The sequence below is a fragment of the Euleptes europaea genome, chromosome 8 (assembly GCF_029931775.1).
Source record: "Euleptes europaea isolate rEulEur1 chromosome 8, rEulEur1.hap1, whole genome shotgun sequence".
Classification (NCBI taxonomy): domain Eukaryota; kingdom Metazoa; phylum Chordata; class Lepidosauria; order Squamata; family Sphaerodactylidae; genus Euleptes; species Euleptes europaea.
In genome coordinates this window covers 40,298,927-40,312,377 of record NC_079319.1, presented here as the reverse complement: position 1 = coordinate 40,312,377, position 13,451 = coordinate 40,298,927, and the positions used below count along the sequence as shown (strand labels likewise).

The following is a 13,451-nucleotide window of genomic DNA, read 5'->3' as shown; positions in this document are numbered from 1 at the left end:
GCCGGGCCGCACATCAGCTGATTCCTCCAGTACTCAATCCTGACTGGCTAGAAGAAGACCCAGCTTGGCCACCGATTGGCCGGGGGAGGAGAATGCTGCTTACTGAAGGCTATGCTGCTTACTGACGGCCGAATTTGCCGGATTTATTCGCGAACTCCCGAACTCGTTGAATTCGGCCCCCCCCCCCGGTTGCCCGCCATTTTTTAGTTCGGTTCGTCCCGAACTAAAAACCACCGAATCAAGGGGAATTCGGCTGATTTTCAGTTCGAGCCGAACCGAATCAACAGCCCTACTTTCATCTTTCTATCATCTTTCCCTTTACTTGCCTTTTTACTAGGCTAAACAGCCCTAAGTGTTTTAACCAATTCTCATAGGGAAGCTGCTCTAGCCCCTGATTCTTTTGGGCTTTCTTTTCTGCACCTTTTCAAGCTCTACAATATCCCTTTTCAAGTATGGTGACCAGAACTGCACACATTATTCTATATGGTCTCATCACAGGTTTTTATAAGGGCAGTGTGATAGCTGGAGTTTTGTTCTCTATTCCTTTTCTAATTATGGCCAGCATGGAATTTGCTGTTTTCACAGCAGCCACACACTGGATCAACATTTTCATCAAGCTATCCACTAGCACCCCAAGGTCCCTTTCTTGGTCTGTAGCTTCCAGTGCAGATCCCACCAGTGCATATGTGAAGATGGGATTATTTGCTCCAATATGCATCACTTTATACTTGAATCTCATTTGCCATTTGCATGCCCATTCCCTCAGTTTGAAGAGCTCCTTTTGGAGCTCTTAACTACCCTAAATAATTTGGTGACTTGATAATAATTTGGTGTCATCTGAAGTTACCTCAGAGAAATAACATGTTAGTGACTTGTGAGGGGATTGAGCGGAAAATCCTGAGAGACAAGCTAACAGTATTTCAAGAGTTTGAGATTCTTGGGTTTAGTGAGCCATTCCAAATAAAATCCATCCATCTCTCTCTCTCTCTCTCTCTCTCTCTCTCTAGCAAAGACAGCCTGTCATTTCTGTAACCTTGAGTGTGATACTGTAATTCATCTACAGTAGAGCTGCAACTCTCCTTCGCTGTAAATAGTTGCTACATTAGTACCCCTCTTTTCTTGCCCACTGAATCATTCCTCATAAACTCTTCAAAAGAAAAGACAACACATTTATTCTTGAGTTGTTGAAAGAAGATGTCGGTGTGAATCACTCCAGGAAAGGGGAGGGGAAAAGGAGTAGAAATTATCTCACATACTTGTATTACACACTTCCCATGTCCCATCTGTAACTGCAACATGTTTTTTTTTAAAAATATTAGCATTATTATTTTTTTGCAGTAAAGTCACAGCTGACTTATGGCAACCCCGTAGGGTTTTCAAGGCAAGGGACGTTCAGAGGTGGTTTGCCATGGCCTGCCTCCATGTCACAACCCTGGTAGTCCTTGGAGATCTCCCATCCAAAAACTAGCTAGGGCTGACCCTGCTTAGCTTCTGAGATCTGATGAGATCAGACTAGCCTAGGGCTAGCCAGGTCAGGATTAGCATTATTGACCACTTGCAAAGATGCAATAACAAAAACTGCTTGGTCACTAGGTGTGACAGATGGGGAAACACCGAGGCAGCACCCTGCCGTCACAGCTACAGCTCATTCATCCTCCTCCTTGGCTTGTTTGGCTTTTACAGTGCAATCCTATATGCTCCGCTCTAAACCCATTGCTATCAGTGGACACCATTAATCTCATTTCCAAAGCCCAAATATAATTTCCACAAACAACCCATGTCTTTGTATGAGTTTTATGTGCTGTTAATTTTAGAATTTTGATGGCATTCAATGGAGATGGCGAATTTCTTTTCTAACACTGTGACTACCGTTGGCAGGTTGATCAAAATGTTTCTAATTGATTGCTCTAACTCATTAGTTCTAACCCGTTAGTTAACAAACCCATTAGTTTGTTTGTTAGATGTTCCCAATAGTGTGGTAGCATCCTTTCCTGAGCACTTAAGCTTCAATCTGCATGCCTCTCCATTATTTGATGGTCCGTTCCCCTTTTCCCACTCCTAATTGTCAATCCAATCTGCTACAAATCACCTCCTCCCAAAGCTGCTGTTCTCACATTGAAGCAGTTGCTGCATTTGCATGTATCCTGTATTTCTGTTCTTTGTATGTAAATATTATTCAGGAGCCCACATCTTTCCCCGGTGGATGGGAAAGCAGCTTGAGTAGCGGTTTTGAATGACCCAACACATGGAGGGAAAAGGTTTGCTAGCGGCCTTTCTACTCTCCTTTCCTCAGACTCTTTTCTTTAAAATCAACAAATAACTGTCAGTGGAAAGAGGCACCATATCACATCTGGGATGACCTTAGCCACATTTTCCTGTTGTGAATACTACAAGCGTATAAATGTTACAGCTCAGCATCCATATATATTACGGCATCCATATCTATATAGTTATTCTTCCTTGCATCACATGTAAATACTTTGGTACCATTGGATTAGGGCTGTCAAAAAAAAAATTCGGTACAGTTCGGATTCGGCCGAATTTGGCCCTTGTGGGTTCGTTACGTGCCGAAGTCCGAACTCCCCCACTTCGGATCCGTTCAATTCGGCCGGAATTCAAAGTTTGGAAAAAATTCGGCCGAATAAAGCCATTAAAAACACAATCGCGCCTTTCCGCGGCTCTGGGGGGGGCATTTTTTAAGGTGGAGGTCCCAAAATTTCAGTGGAGCTTGGAGGGACCCTCCTTGCCAGAACCCCCAAGTTTGGTTAAGATTGGACCAGGGGGTCCGGAGTTATGGGGCCCGGAAGGGGTCCCCCCCATCCACCCAAAGGAAAGAAAGAACAGAAGCCGGCTGCTATTCATGCAATGGGCGGGGGGGACCCCTTCCGGGCCCCATAACTCCGGACCCCCTGACCCAATTCTCACCAAACTTGGGGGTTCTGGCAAGAAGAGCCCCCCCAAGCTACCCTAAAAGTTTGGGACCACCACCTCAAAAAATGCCCCCTCCAGAGCCGTGGGAGAAACCTCCCTATGCCTGCTGGTGCTGAGAGATTTCTCATTAAGCTTGTTTCCTCTGCGGTTAACCACAGACGCCCAAAGTGTTAACCCCTCATGGGAAGTAGGTTAATGAGAAATCTCCCAGCATAGGCAGGCATAGGGAGGTTTTTCCCACGGCTCTGGGGGGGCATTTTTTGAGGTGGTGGTCCCAAACTTTTAGGGTAGCTTGGGGGGACTCTTCTTGCCAGAACCCCCGTGTTTGGTGAGGATTGGGTTGGGGGGGGCTGGAAGGGGGCTTGCCCCCTTCTCCATAAAAACCAATGCAAAACTTTTGGCTTAGGGCTTAGGGCTATCCATGGCTACTAGTCAAAGTGAATACTAGTCATGATGCATATCTATAATCTCCAGGGTCAGAGAGGTTTTGCCTTGGATTTGCCACTCTCTAGATGCACATTCCCCCCAGCCAAGTTCTCAAAACTCAACAATAAGCCCCTATGCAGAGTTTGGAGAATCTGGCTGGGAAAATGTGCATCTGGAGAGTGGCAAATCCAAGGCAAAACCTCCCCTGCTTAAATGACCAAGTGGTTTACCTCCCTCACCCAAGCCTGGGTGCCACTCTACCTAATAACTAGTGCACCCTTAAACAAAGTTAACCACCAACATCACAATTCACAAACAAGGCAGCTACCTTAAAGCAGATGGATCTCCCCTGCAAGCAGGAATCACACAGGTGGGGTGACTTTCCAAGGCTTTTATTTGTCCACAGTGTTTTTAGTTTTGATGTTTAGGGTTACCATTGGCATTGGTTTAGGCCTCTCTGGCTCACTGCAATGGATCATTGTTCACCCAGCTTTTACAATCCTGTGTGGTCCTAAGACCACTTCCAAGAATCTGTCTTCCCGGGACTCCCAGGAAGGCGAGCGGGAGGTTGGCAAGCTCCTCTGCTCTGCCTGGACAGGCAAAGCAGAGGGGTTTAAAGACCCCTCGCCTGTCTTCCCAGGACTCCCAGGAAGGCGAGGAACACACAACCCAGGCAGAACTGACGACAGCCCCCTTTGGCTTCCCCCCCACCCACAGAAACTGCTCCCTCCCCACACACACACAGACTCTGCTTCCCCCCCCCCACACACACACATACACAGGAGAAAAATTATAGATTAAAGCCCCCAAAGGGGTCTTACTGTGGCTGTCTTCTGTTCCATCCGGACGGGCTGTAATCCAAGATGATTCCAATTAGGCACGGAACGTTTTGCTCTGGAGAGATGCACACAGGATCGGATCGGCTGCCCTATTCATCCCAATAGGGGAAAGGGGAAAGCCCATATCTCGGGACCCCCTGACCCAATGTTCACAAAACTTGGGGGGTTCCTTAAGAAGCTTAATCTAAAGTTCCAGTGAAAGTTTTGTGTCTGCACCCCCAAAAATGCGCCCCCTGCAGCCATGGAAAGAGAAAAGGGGGGAGGCGATATTTCTGCCCCCACTGAACCCATCTTTACAAAACTTGGGTAGTATCTTAAGAATAATTCACTGAAGGTATGATAAAAGTTTGGGGGCTATATCCCCAAAAAAGCGCCCCCTGCAGCCACATAAATGGAAAAGGGGGGGAGGGAAAAGAGGGAGAACCCATATCTCGAGACCCCCTGACCCAATGTTTACAAAACTTGGGGGGTATCTTAAGAACACTGGTCTGAAACTCTGCTCAAAGTTTGGGATTTGTACCCCCAAAAATGCGCCCCCTGCAGCCATGGAAAGAAAAAGGGGGGAGCCCATATCTCGGGACCCCTTGACCCAATGTTTACAAAACTTGGGGGGTACCTTAAGAAGCTTCATCTGAAGTTCCAGTGAAAGTTTTGTGTGTGCACCCCAACAAATGCGCCCCCTGCAGCCACAGAAAGGAGCGAATGTGCACAAGCACCCCACACACACACACGAGGATTTCGCTCTCTCTCTCTCTCTCCCTGGCCGGGCCGCACATCAGCTGATTCCTCCAGTACTCAATCCTGACTGATTGGCCAGAAGAAGACCCAGCTTGCCCACCGATTGGCCGGGGGAGGAGAATGCTGCTTACTGACTGTTATGCTGCTTACTGACGGCCGAATTGGCCGAATTTATTCGCGAACTCCCGAACTCGCTGAATTCGGCCCCCCCGGTTGCCCGCCAGTTTTGAGTTCGGATCCGTCCGAACAGAAAAGCAACAAATCGGGAAATTCGGTTGATTTTCAGTTCGGACCGAACCGAATTGACAGCCCTACATTGGATAATTAATTGGTAGAGCTCAAGTACAGCTTCCTGTACTGTACAATACCTATGATTTGTCTTTGAACAATGCTTCCATGTGAAACAGCTTTAAATATTTGGTGTGCTTTGTTGTGGCTATAGTCTATTTAAATCCACATATCTGAATTCAACCTGCCTTTTCCTGTTGTGGTTGATTATTATGTTGATTCTCATGTATGTGTTCACATGCAAACAGGCATACATTGTGTTCATTTGGTATACTCCTAAACTTTCAGAAAGAAAAATGCTTATACTTTGGTTATCTGAATTTCTTCCTTCTGTACATTTACTGAGTCTTTCACTCAGCCTCTTTTTAACATAAACAAATGCTTGGAGCGCTCATATTTATCTGGTTACAAAACAGTTTTGGATGTGCCTCAAGCTTTTCAGCTAAATAAGGTTATTCTGTGATTGTTTCTTTAAATTTGTACATAAAGATATATCACAAGGAGAAAAGGGGACGCAGAAAATCTGTAATTGGGTCAATGCTTTGGAATTTACTAATGTCAGTAGGCTAATACCAAGCCATAAATATTAAATCTAACTTTTCCTGGAGTGTAAGAGCAGCAGAGAGTATTGGATTTGCAATTGGCTACAGTTCTAGGGGCTTTCAGCCAAGAGAAATCTCCCTGGCTACTCTCTGCTTGATGGTTCCCAGAAGTGCTGTACTTATTGATCTTTTTTATATTATTGATCTACATTGTGTACAGTATTTTCATCTTCACATTTTCTCTTCTTTTCACCCTAGTACTCAGTATGGACTGCTCTCTGGGTCACATGGAATGTTTTCATTATCTGCTTCTATTTGGAAGTAGGCGGGCTTTCTAAGGTAGGTTCATATTAATTTCTTACTTGGGAAAAACAGTGTTGCTTTGATAACAGTGTTATGGGAGAACGATTTATTTGGTAACATACAATGAGGGATGCAGTTTTGGTATAGCAGTATGTCCGTTTATGTATGGACTGCCTTATCTGCTGGTTTTGTTGGTGCCGGATGTGAACATACATGGTACAGAGTGAGTAATAGAGGGAGTTCAAATTATTTCTACAGCTGTACCTGTGCTTCAGTGTGTGGTTCTTAGATCATCAACTGCATCTTTTTGTTCAGTGTGGGAGGAATTTGTTAGTGGTTGATGGCTTCTTGAGTCCAGATGTACTTGTGGTGGCACTGGCCTACCTGATTAACTTCATTTCCATTTGCTCCTCACTTATTGTTAACGGTGAGGAAAACTTCACATACTTTCATTTGTCTCTGAACATTTGTGTATTAGAACAATTAAACAAATCATAAAGGGGGAGGAGTACACAACAATAATTGAAATGACCTTTTTTTCCTAGTAGCATCTGTGCCTGACTTTGACCTAAAGAGTTGAAGATGGGGTGAAGATAGTACACAGTAGCATACATACATCTGTGGTTTCTTTCTCTTAAAAAAAAATCACATGAATTAGTATAGCATGGCACATGGCTTTAAAAAATAAAAATGCATTATGTCAGTAAGGGGAGCTGAATGCAGTCCCCCCCCCCTCTCCCACTAGGGTCCAAAGCTTTCAGCATTTTTCTTCCAGCCCAGCTCTGATAGCAGAGGTGAGTCAGGCTGAAAGCAATGGCAAACAACAAGATATGGTGGAACTGACAAGCTTTAGCTCCCCCACCTGTGCCCTCCTTATTATTGGAAAAAAATGTATATAAATAGCTCCATATTGAATGGAATATATAAAAACAAGTACATAATTCCGCAAATCTTTCTACATATACACCAGAGCTAGTGAGAAAAAGCTAGAACAGCCAGCACTGTCATAATTTACCCTATGAGATCTGAGGCAGAAAGTCCCTGCTTTAAACTTAGTCTTTTACTTGAATTGATTACTATGATTCCCCTTACTGCCTCTGTTCCCACTGAAAACACAGCATGATGAGCAGAAGGTTCTTCCTTACAAATCTACTGACTCTGATGCAGTGCCATACCATACCAGACTGTTTCTAGAATATGATTCCAACAGGGCCCTATACATCTCTTTCCTCATGCTTTAGAATATGCTGTCGGAGTGTTAATAGGTGTGCTTTACTTACGCTGTTGCATTTCTGAGGACTTAATTAGAAACACTTTGCAGATGGTGCAAGTTTTGTATCTTCCTAGGTGACATTTGCAATGATTTCATGGCTTTGCATAAAAACAGAGTGATAAAACAGCAATATTACTTTAAGTAGAAAATTCATTTTTCTTTTGAGAGCCAGCATCGTGTCGTGGTTAACAGCGGTGGTTTGGAGCAGTAGAGTCTGATCTGGAGAACTGGGTTTGACTCCCCACTCCTCCACATGAGCGGCGGAGGCTAATCTGGTGAACTGGATTTGTTTCCCCGCTCCTACACACGAAGCCAGCTGGGTGACCTTGGGCGAGTCACAGTTCTATTAAGAGCTCTCTCAGCCCCACCTACCTCACGGGGTGTCTGTTGTGGGGAGGGGAAGGGAAGGCGATTGTAAGCCGGCTTGATTCTCCCTTAAGTGGCAGAGAAAGCCGGCATATAAAAACCAACTCTTCTTTGTTTTCTTTTTTTTAACCCCATGATATTCTATAACTGACAACCTTTCTGGATTATCTTTCTGGCATAAATGAGTTTGACAGAGCAAAAGGGAGAGCAACCATGAGTCTCTGTGTTAACGCTGGCAAAGACTTGTGTGTGATACCACTCAAATTCCCAGTTTGGGGGGCCGTTTATCACTCAAACTCGGAGTTTGAGTGGTAAACGGCCCCTTGCGATATGGTGCTTCTGATTTACAACCAGAAGTGATGTGGTGCAGTGGCAGGCGCACATGCACGCTTCACCCACCGACCCTCAGCTGGTCGGTGGGCAGCCAGGTGGATTGGCGGGGGTTTGCCCGCCACCACCTGGCACTTGGCAACCCTACTTCCGACTCATGGCGACCCTATGAATCAATGTCCTCCAAAACATCCTATCTTTAACAGGCTTGCTCAGATCTTGCAAATCGAGGGCTGTGGCTTCCTTTATAGAGTCAATCCGTCTCTTGTTGGGTCTTCCTCTTTTCCTGCTGCCCTCAACCTTTCCTAGCATGATTGTCTTTTCCAGTGAATCTTGTCTTCTCATAATGTGACCAAAGTCTCAATCTACTTCTGTCTCAATCTACTTCTGATATCTTGGTTGCAGTCTCCCTTTTGGTTGATGATGGAGCCAAAGAGAAAAAAGTCTTGAACAATTTCCAATGCTCTTACCTACAAGGTATTTTCCAACAACACGGGAGGGGCTATGGCTCAATAGTAGAGCATCTGCTTGGCATGCAGAAGGTCCCAGGTTCAGTCACCGGCACCTCCAGTTAAAGGGACTAGGCAAGCAGGTGATGTGAGACCTCTGCCTGAGACCCTGGAGAGCCACTGCTGGTCTGAGTAGACAATACTGGCTTTGATTGACCAAGGGTCTGATTCACTATAAGGCAGCTTCATGTGTTCAACAATACAATCCTGGCTTGATTCCAACAGAACACAAAACCATGGTCTGAGGTTGTGTCTGACATTTAAAGAACTCAGAACACAGCGCATAATGCTGATTTTAGCTGAAAAGATGCTTATAGAGGGAGACAAACCCATCAGTCCCAAGCCATGAAGGGCTTTACAGGTTACATGAGCACCTTGAATTGAGACCAGAAGCTAATTGGCATTTAATGCAATTGTTCAAAACTGGATGCATATTGAAATGTACAGTGAATGGAAGAGAAGAGCAGGTGGTGACTAGCTGCTAACCGAAGAAACAAGGGAGCATACTGAGAGAAGACACTATGGGGTTTGGGGGTTACAAGGTTTGTGCATGTGTACAAAGAAACATGATGGAAGAAATAGTTGAAAAGAATTCTTTTGAAAAAGATAAATTCAAGAAAACCTGAAGTGAAAAAAATCATGCTTCTGTGGTTGGCTGCTGAAGAGGTTCTTAAATAAAATTTAAGATACAAAGGGAGACAAATGGAAGCCCTTAGGGGGATAACCTGCTATTTATTTATTTAGAAAATTTCTATGTCAACTATTCAGAAAACCTGCTTGAGGCTATCCTTCCTGAAGCAAACAAGTTCAACTGTATCTGTAGTGCTGCTGAAGACATCAATTAAGAAGGAATACTTTGGCTTAACTATGAGGCATTCTTTGGGATAACCTGAAGGGAAATAACACTGGAAAAGGGGGGTGGAAAATATCAAAGGATATTTGTACAATTACTGTTGGTCCCTTGCCCTTTTTCTAGCCATCCATTTGTGACATGATATATATACTTTTCCACATAAATATTTGTTAGCTTTCCACTCTGTTAGTTACATTATTTTGGTGTCAGAAAAACTAACATGAAGGGTTAAGATTGGCAAAGCATACTCCTACTTCTTAAAATAATTTAAAATCGTTACTGAAATCTTAATGTAAAGAAAATGAGAAAATAGCTAGGGAAGTTTAGAAGGAGTTGTTTCTAACTATCTAAAAGCAAAATTCCAAAGCATTATCTGCAGAAAGGCATCAGGAGACAAAATCACTATATATTGCTTTGGTGCCAGCTGCCTGAAACATTTACGATCAAACTTCTGACATATCTTTGCAACAGTGGTGATATTTAAGAAATATATTACTGTGCTTTTGAGATGTAAAATGTCAGCACCACCACATCACATGAATGCCAAAAAAGATCATGTAAAATTTCCTTGAAAATGCAAATCTGTATGCAAACAATGCTTCAATACCAGTCGCAACAAGCTGAGATCTTAACAAGCAAAAAATAGAGTTCCATCTAATCTGTTTTTTTTTTAAAGCCCTCTACTAAACTTTATATCCTCACTCCAACTCTAGATCTCGGTTAACAGCTTTTCAGAATGACAGTTTAAATCAAGAAAATGTCACACATTGTATAGTAACAGCCCTAATCTTTCCTGTAAATTGCTGCCTGTGGTTTTCACAAACATAGGAAATTGCTGGCAATTGACAATGTGTCGCACTGCAAGGATAACTTGACTTTTGCACATTTAAACAAAACAGTCTTAAATAATTCATGCATATCATTCAACACTTAGGCAATTCGCAGAAACATCGATTTCAAAAACCAGGAGTCTTCCTTTCACTCTAGACTAAAATTTCTTCTTTCCTTTCGCATTTTACCCTTAGCTCCACAAGGTTAAGATTAATATTGCAGCCATTAAATACAAATATCTAATCATTGCAGGGCTCCTTCATCATGCTTAAGTGGTGAGTTTTTGCAACAAGACTAGCAATTACAAGAAGCACCATAAGCTGGCTTTTGTTTAAATGAAAGAGAAGACTTAAGAAGCAAGCATAATACAATGGACAAGAGATATCTGCTTTTCAAGAACACAAAGATCCAAAGAATTCCACTGTACTGTTTCAGATACTAAAGGAAAGGATTAAAATAAGCTGTGGATCAGAACAATAGAAGCCAGGATAGACATTTACTTTTTTTTTAAGTTGCCTTTCTGCAGATGCACGAGCCCTGTGGTCCAGAGTGGTAATGTGCAGTTCTAAAGTCAAAGCTCTGCTCACGACCTGAGTTTGATCTCAACGAAAGTGGGTTTCAGGTAGCCGGGTCAAGGCTGATTCAGCCTTCCATCCTTCTGAGGTCGATAAAATGAGTACCCAGCTTTCTGGGTGGAAAGTATAGATGACTGAGGAAGGCAATGGCAAACCACCATGGAAACACAACCTGCCTAGTAAACTTCATGATATGATGTCACCCCATGGGTCAGTAAAGACCCAGTGCTTGTACAGGAGACTACCTTTACCTTGTTTCTGCAGATACTTCCAGAGAAGAGCAAAGTTACCCGAATAAGACTGAGACTACTTTCTTCAAATCAGGGTAGATCCAATCCCTACTTCCACCAAACAACATTTATTTATTTTATAAAATATTTATATCCTACCTTTCTTTTTGGCTTAAGTTGGAAACCTCCCTCCAATCTAAGGAGACGTCCTACAAATTAAGTGGCTTTTTCTTGAAGGAAGAGCCCACTTAAGTTGGAGGAGGGATACTTGGAGGGGGTTGGATCCATCCCAGTTTTCATGGCTGCCTAAACATGCTGTTCCAGCAGTGTGAACTGAACTATGGACAAAATGTATAGGAGAGATGCACACAGTGAGAAATTGCCACAGGGTACAACCTGGAAGACAACCCATACTCTGCTCCCTTGGAGGAGAGCCAGTGCCTCCACAGCAGAGACAATGTGCTGGAAGGGGGTGCACAATGGGGTGCCATTCTAGGCAAGCCAAAAGTGGTGTTGGGCAACTGATATGACAACACAAGAAGCATGACCAGTGGGGAACATTTCCCAAAAACCTTCTAAAAGTGCAAAAACAGCCACTTACACATCTCCAAATATGCAACAGATAGGTGCCAGGGAATTTTATCTACCCTTCATTTCTAGGAATCATTAGATCTTTTCCTCCAGCTTCACAGAAACTGTCGGAAGAGTTTCCTCATAGAAACAGCCCCATCTGGACACCATACATATCTTGACAAGAATTCTCCTTGAAACATGTGGAGCCTTAGTGCTGGCTGTCCTAGCCTTTTCTAACTAGCCCTGGTGTGTAGAAAGATTCTGGAAAAACGTATATGCTTTAATATATTTCAACCACTATGGAGCCAGTGCCACTGGGAATTTATGTTATTTTTGAAAGTATATAGCATGCTTTTACAGTCAGATGAATACACAAAATATTTTCAAAGGCTTTCTGGAATAAAGTGTTTTTCAGGTTTCTCTAGAAGGTTTACAAAGAATAAGATAAATACTCCTCTGGGGGCAAATTTCCACAGTTTGGGGGTAGAAACCAAGAATGCCTGCCTTTTTTTTTTCTTTTTTTGTGCCATCAAGTCACATCTGTCTTATGGTGACCCCTGATAGGGGTTTCAAGGCAAGAGGTATTCAGAGGTGGTTTGCCATTGTCTGCCTCTGCGTCACAACCCTGGTATTCCTTGGAGGTCTCCCATTCAAATACTTGCCATGGTTGACCCTGCTTAACTTCTGAGATCTGAAGAGCACAGGCTAGCTTTTTTACAGATCCCCCCCCCAAAAAACCTCTGAATGTGTGGGTTCCCTTGACAAGGCACCTGCAGGAGCCATCAGGACCCAGACTGGTCCATATGGGTGACGTCTTTCCCTTGTCATTCCAGACTTTGGGGTCAAAAAACAGCACCTTATATTGGATCTAGAAACAAACTAGAAGCCGGTGTAAATGGGACAAAGGTGGTCTTCATCATTGCGTCTCCCTTTTTCATACTTTGGACTAGCTGAAGCGTCTAGCCTACTTTCAGGGGCAGCCCTTTATTGATCATGTTGTGTCCCAGCCAAGGATGTCAACCATATAGACTGCTCAGCCATTGATGAGCTGCACCTGTCCCTGGATGACTCAGCAGGTTGATAAGTTGTACCTGTTTCTGAATGGCTCAGAAGGGTTTTCCTGATAAAAGCAGCCAGGGAAGGGTGAACCAGCATGAAAGCAACTTGTTCACAACCGTTGTGTGCCTGCCATTGGTTCTTGTCTTGTTCTAGACCTCAGTGTGTTTGACCTTCTGGATTGTGTCTTGGCTTGTGCTCTTTGGATTTGCCCTACTGGTTTTGACACCTGGACTTCTAAATAACTGTGCTTTGAACCCTGGGCTGTGTTTTGACTACACTTGTTATCTCTCGCCTCAGGTGCCTGCCTGAACCCAAACAGGAACTCTCTCCCCAGGGAGATTCATCTGTCCCATTCTGTTGCCATCTTCCACCAGCGAGTGAAGACATTTTTGTTTCATTTGGCTTTCCCTCAGTGATCCCTCTTTCCTGCCCAGTGTTTTAATTGTTATTTTTATGTCTTTGTGTGTATTTTAGCTCTTTTAAAAATTGTTTTAATGATGTGTGTTTTGGGGGGAAGGTGGTTTTAAAATGTGGTTTGTAATATGTATGGTTAATTTGTTGGCCGCTTTGGTGACTCTTGTGGGGACAGAAAGATGGGATATACATTTTGAAAGAAAATAAAGGAATCATGACTGACCCATGGGGTGATGTCACAACCCAATGTTTACTAGGCAGCCTATATTTACGGGGTGGTTTGCCATTGCCTTCCCCAGTCATCTATACTTTCCCCCCAGCAAGCTGGGTACTCATTTTACCGACCTTGGAAGGATGGAAGAGTGAGTCAA

The 13,451-nt window shown here is 43.6% G+C and overlaps 1 protein-coding gene across 1 annotated transcript in view; it reads left to right on the top strand.

Annotated features, from left to right (window-relative positions):
- NKAIN3 (sodium/potassium transporting ATPase interacting 3) overlaps window positions 1-13,451 on the top strand; it is a 235,146-nt gene that overhangs the window by 135,079 nt on the left and 86,616 nt on the right. Inside the window, exon 3 of the mRNA XM_056854473.1 lies at window positions 6,023-6,103. Coding sequence (XP_056710451.1) covers window positions 6,023-6,103 — 81 coding nt within the window. The remainder of the gene's footprint in view (window positions 1-6,022; window positions 6,104-13,451) is intronic.